Source organism: Emys orbicularis, chromosome 6 (assembly GCF_028017835.1).
Source record: "Emys orbicularis isolate rEmyOrb1 chromosome 6, rEmyOrb1.hap1, whole genome shotgun sequence".
Lineage (NCBI taxonomy): Eukaryota > Metazoa > Chordata > Testudines > Emydidae > Emys > Emys orbicularis.
The window spans coordinates 61,586,000-61,591,999 of NC_088688.1; the positions used below are offsets into that span (position 1 = coordinate 61,586,000).

At 39.2% G+C, this 6,000-nt stretch overlaps 1 protein-coding gene across 1 annotated transcript in view; it reads left to right on the plus strand.

Annotated features, from left to right (window-relative positions):
* Positions 1-6,000, plus strand: part of LOC135880148 (endoplasmic reticulum aminopeptidase 2-like) — a 38,260-nt gene extending 32,260 nt beyond the window's left edge. The window contains exons 16-18 of the mRNA XM_065406301.1: positions 3,831-3,971; positions 4,833-4,914; positions 5,857-6,000. Coding sequence (XP_065262373.1) covers positions 3,831-3,971; positions 4,833-4,914; positions 5,857-6,000 — 367 coding nt within the window. The remainder of the gene's footprint in view (positions 1-3,830; positions 3,972-4,832; positions 4,915-5,856) is intronic.

Genomic DNA, 6,000 nt, shown 5'->3' on the forward strand with positions numbered 1-6,000 from the left:
ATTAAATACAAAACAATACCAAGTTCCTTCACCAATGCACTATGGAATTGTGAGAATCTCAACAGCAGTGGGAAACACATTGAAAATTTGGAACTGTATTTTTTTTATTTACTTCATCACTTTCCTAAATAATTATTGATGAGATGCTACCCTAAGGGATCTTGGCCTGAGGTTGATGATACATAAAAGGCCATTAGAAAGAAGCTCTTGAGATACTATGTATACAGTACGTGCAACAAAGAAATTCAAATCCTTTGAAGTGTAGTTCTGTTCTGAAAAGTGACCATGTAAGAATTGTTCTCAGTTAAGAGATGTGTTTCCTGTTTGTATTCAGTCAGGTCTGAGTACATAGTGACTAAAACAAGTGTTTGTTAGCATTCCAGAGCCAATACTGCTCCAGCAGAGTGAGCTGGATTCTATTCTGGCTTGCATATCATCAACAAAATTACAGAATGCAGAATGTTTAGTGTGGATGAATAGCCAAAAAGACTCCACCAGGACTTTCAGATACCACTCTGGGTTTGCAGGGTTGGCAATTCAAATAAATCATTTTACTTTGTTAATTGAGAAGATTTGAGCTGGAAGTTACTGAGCAACCAACAGTCCTCTTACAAAATAGAAGAACCTCATTTTATGAGATGATTATGGGCCCTACCATGTTAGGTTTTATGCAGAAGCCCCTATTGAAATCAATTACCTACAAGTCAGTGATACAGTTATTCCTATAATGTGAAAAAGTTGTAGTAGCACCACTTAGTTATCAATTTTCAAGTTATTTAAAGCACTGAACTGTCATCCTGCACATTATTTTCCATACTCCTTTTTTATATTTAGTCCCCATGTTTGAATATATTCACAAGCTAAAACAAAAGATAACACTGCTCTACAGCCAAAATGCTTCTGAAATAAATGTAGTCAAACTTTACTAATTCTGGGTCACTGAGAACGAAAATGATGCTTAAAATTGTTGATTGGCTCTAGTTTTCAAGATATGCTATTGGGTCAGTATATACGACCCTTGACTTGAGAATGGCGGAGGATAAGTGAGTTATAAAGGGAAGGGATCTCAATTTAAACCAGAAATGACTAAAATACATCTTTGACTGGATCTATGAATAAATCTATGACTGGGTTTGGACAGTACTTGCTTTTTAGGCAAAACAATGAATGATGCAATCTGAAGCTGGTATTGCGTCATACATGATATGAATTGCATCATGTTATTCCTAGAAGTCATGGATGATGCAATCATAACGAAGCTTACATCACTCTGCTGAACAAATTGCCCTATATCAGCTCTAGAAATCATACAGTGTCGTGCTCTCTTAGGCCTGGTCTACACTACGACTTTAATTCGGATTTACCTGCTTTAATTCGAATTAACGCTTGACCCGTCCACACAACGAAGCCATTTAATTCGAATTAAAGAGCCCTTTAATTCGATTTCTGTACTCCTCGACGAGAGGAGTAGCGTCAAAATCGGTATTGTTAATCCGAATTAAGGTTAGTGTGGCCGCAATTCGATGTTATTGGCAATTAGATGTTATTGGCTACCCACAATGCAACGCTCTGGAAATCGATGCTACTACGGTAGCTTGGACGCACACCACCGAATTAATGGTGCCTAGTGTGGCCGAATACATTCGAATTTATAAAATCGGTTTCCTAAATTCGAATTATATAAATTCGGATTAATCCTGTAGTGTAGACATACCCTTATTTGTCAGTGTTTGATTTTGCAAAGGGACACATTTCTGTTTAGCCAAAGTGAGCAGAGATGCCTCATACTTGTGTGAACAGTGCAGATAACTTCTGCTATGTTTGTGGTGAAGTGACTTTTGCATCACAAAAGCGCAGTAAAACCACTATGGTTAAGAAAGCCTATCACCTTTATTTTGGCTGCAAAATTGGAGATCAGGACAAGAGGTGGGCCCCACACATATGCTGCAACACTTGTGCAACAAATCTTCACCAGTGGTTGAACAGAAAAAGGAAATCTATGCCTTTTGCAGTGCCAATGATTTTGGAGAGAGCCAAGAGATCATACCAGCAATTGTTACTTCTGCATGGTGCCTCCAGTTGGGAAAGGTGTGTCAAAGAAGAAAAAGTGGACTGTGCATTATTCAAATATTCCATCGGCTATACGCCCAGTACCCCACGGAGAAGGACTGCCGGTTCCTGATGCACCAGAATCATTCTCACTTGAGTCAGATGAGGAAGAGGATGAAACTTCTGGTCCTGAACCATCAATGTGACAGGACCCACATTTTCTCCCATCCTCCTCCTCTGAACCACACCTCATAACACAAGGTGAACTGAATGACCTTGTCAGGGATTTGGAACTACCCAAGAGTAAGGCAGAGCTGTTGGGCTCCAGTCTACAGCAGTGGAATCTCCTGGCAGGTGATGTTAGGGTTTCCATGTTCCATGACCGTCCAAAGGATCTTGTCCCATTCTTCTTCATGGAAGGTGATCTTGTAGCCTGCAACAACATTGATGGTGTGATGGCAGCCCTCAACATCGTTCACGATCCAGATGAGTGGAGACTGTTCATTGATTCAGCGAAGACGAGTCTTAAAGCTGTTTTACTGCATAATGGCAATGTTTTGCCATCAATTCCAGTTGGTCATGCAGTCCATATGAAGGAAACCTATGACAACATGAAACAACTTTTGAGGTGCATAAACTATGACCAACATCAGTGGCAGCTTTGTGGGCGATTTGAAGGTTGTTGCTCTCTTGCTTGGTCTGCAGACTGGATACACAAAGTACTGCTGTTTTCTCTGCGAATGGGATAGTCGTGCAAGAGATTCCCACTACATCAAGAAAGATTGGCCACTCCGACAGTCATTGGAGCCTGGGAGGAAAAGTGTTCAGCATCCACCACTTGTTGAATCAAGGAAGATTTGGTTACCACCCTTACACATCAAGCTGGGTCTGATGAAGAACTTTGTCAAAGCCATTGACAAAACACAAGCAGCTTTCAAGTACCTCCGTGGAAAATTTCAAGTACCTGCATGGCAAGGAAAAGACGGCATGGAAAGCCTTCCAGTTAGTGGCAATAAAGTTTCTCAGAAACAACAAGGCAGACAACTACAGGTTGTTGGTGGAAAACCTCCTCAAGGCATACAAAAGCCTTGGTTGCAACATGTCACTAAAGATACATTTTTTGCACTCTTATCTAGATTTTTTTCCCACCGAACTGTGGAGCAGTGAGCGACGAGCACGGCGAGCGATTTCACCAGGACATTGCAACACTGGAGAAATGCTATCAGGGCAAATGGAGCCCATCAATGCTTGCAGACTGTTGCTGGACAGTGACAAGAGATGCTCCATTTAATGAATACAAGAGACAAGCCAAGAAGCGCCGAGTAGACACTGAATAGGACTAAACTATGTACAGAATAGTTTTTTGCCTTTTGTTTCATAATAAATTTTATTTATATAACCCTTTTGCTGATTTTTAAAGTGTTACATAAACAGGACAGGTGAAATATTATCATGTAAAGCAACCATAAACACATGAAAAGACCTAGGTTTACAATTTATGATTAAAACTCTACTATCTACACTAAATATATAGACATAAAATGTAAAAACTTAAATATCTTAGAAACAGTAGCCAATCAGTTGTTTTAATTGTCATATTTGAATTCAGCACATCAAAATACATAATAAATAGCACATTTTATCTCTGAAGCAGACGACTTCTCAAAAATTGTAGACCAGTGATATCAAAAGGAAATGTGCATTAAGTAGTGGTCTAGCAGTACCTCCTAGAAGCTGAGTAGAAACAAGCTGAAGCTACTGATCTGTTTTAATTTTTACAGGTTAATTGAGCTGGGCATGGAAGGTGAGGTTATCAAGACTCAGGATCTAGCAGCTCTTCTTCATGCTATTGCCAGAAATCCAGAGGGACAGGGGCTTGCTTGGAATTTTGTCAGAAAAAACTGGAACAAACTTCTTAAAAAGTTGGTATTTGCTTATCTACTTTAGCCACCATTGGTGGCAAATCCTGACAAGTAAGAGTGTAAAGAGGGATAATTTATTCCACTAGAGAAGACACTTAACTTATTTTTTATATATGATACATTTATGGAAGTGGGCCCCAAAAGCACTAGCTCCTACCACTTGATCTAAAGAAGTAACCCTGAAGGTCCCAGGGACAATTTAATGAGCACAGGAGTGGTTGTCTTTCTTCATTAGAGAGGAAGCACGTGCCCTGCGCTTCAAGATGGGGTACAGGATCCATGCTTGCACAGTGCTGCTAGAACTAGTCTATTTTTATTGTCCCTCTTGGAGAAATGGAGAGAAGTTCAAACAACATAAATACTGAAAAGCAAATTAGACAATAGAAAATGCTTTCAGTTTGATAGTTTACAGTGGCTATAAATCCATATGGCTAAGGATATATGTTTATAAAATATTTTTTAATTTGATAGTGTAACTTCATAAGAACAAAGATGCTAGCATACTGGGTCAGATCAGGTCCATCTTGCCTAGTGTCCTGTGTCTGACAGTGGCCCGTACCAGAGCTTCATTAAGAACATACAGAACAGGGCAGTTATGGAGTCACCCACCCCTGTCTTCCACTCCTGACTTCTGTTACTCAGAGGTTTAAGGTTGGCCTGAGCATAGGGTTACGTCCCTGATAATTTTGGCTAATAGCCATCGATGGGGACCTATCCTCCATTAACATATCCGGTTCTTTAACTAAAAAATATTCACATACTAGAAAGAGACTAGTAAAGAAATTCTGTACGATACAAGGTGCAGTTCAGATATTGGTATATTGTTTATATTACTGTATAGTTTTTCTTTCTTGTTTACAGGTTTGAATTAGCCTCTTTTTCTATAAGAACTATTATTGTTGGCACTACATCTCGCTTTTCCTCCAAAGACAAGCTAGAAGAGGTTTGTGACTTTCTATTAATACTTATTGGTAATTTATAGTCTCATATTTCTTAAGCTAACAAATAAAAATGCTTAACTGCCCAGAACAGCCCTCATGAGAAAGTGCTCTTTCAGTGTTACAATGATGAAAAGGAAAGTTACGTTAAAGTTGAAAATCCATTTAATAGCTTGACAAAAATGTTAGCAGTCATTCCAAAGTAACTTATCGATGAGACTTGCTTATATTATGTGTGTTACATTTTAGTGTCCAGAAAAAGTGTTCGATCTCTTGTTGTATTATACACATTTCTTTTCTGTGCATACTGGAAGAGATTTATTCTTTGGCTATTCATGTAATTGCCAGTACTGTAGTCTATATATTTTAGTTTCATGTAGGGAAAATGTTCAGTTCATTGCATAACCACATATATGATTAAGGGGCCAACGCTTGAGGTTGCTGCACAGGCATGTGGGAGGGCATTGTATACTCCTTGCTACAAAGACTATCTTAAAAAACAGCAGCAATAAATGGATGAAGGGTAGGTGTGGGGAGAGGAGGGGGAGGAAGGATATAACATCCAATCCATGGCCTCAATTCTACAGGAAGGACCATCTGAGTTCCTGTGCCCAAGCAAAGCCCTGCCAAAGTCAGTGGGGGGCTCTGTGTGGTTGAAGGAAGGGTATCAAGTGGTCAGGGTTAGTGAATGGTCAACATATTTCAGTTCATTTTTAATAGACATATATCTGTTTTATTTTTAGTATTAACAATTTTTATTCTTTGGAGGGTACTTGGCTGAAGGTGGGAGAGGATTTGTGGCAAAGCATAGTGCATGTCACCTGAGTTTTGAGGGAACCACCATCAGGATGATTAATTCCAGCAGGTGTTTAAATGCAGACAGAAATTAACCCGACATTTCTCCAAAAAATAACCCCCAAGGCATTAATGATTATCCTGTCTTCTAGGTGAAACACTTCTTTAGGTCTCTGAAGGACCAAGGATCACAGCTAAAAATCACTGAAGTTGTGCTGGAAACTATAACAAAAAATATTAGATGGCTGAAAAGGAATCTCAACAGTCTAAGGAACTGGCTGCTAAATAATCTTTAA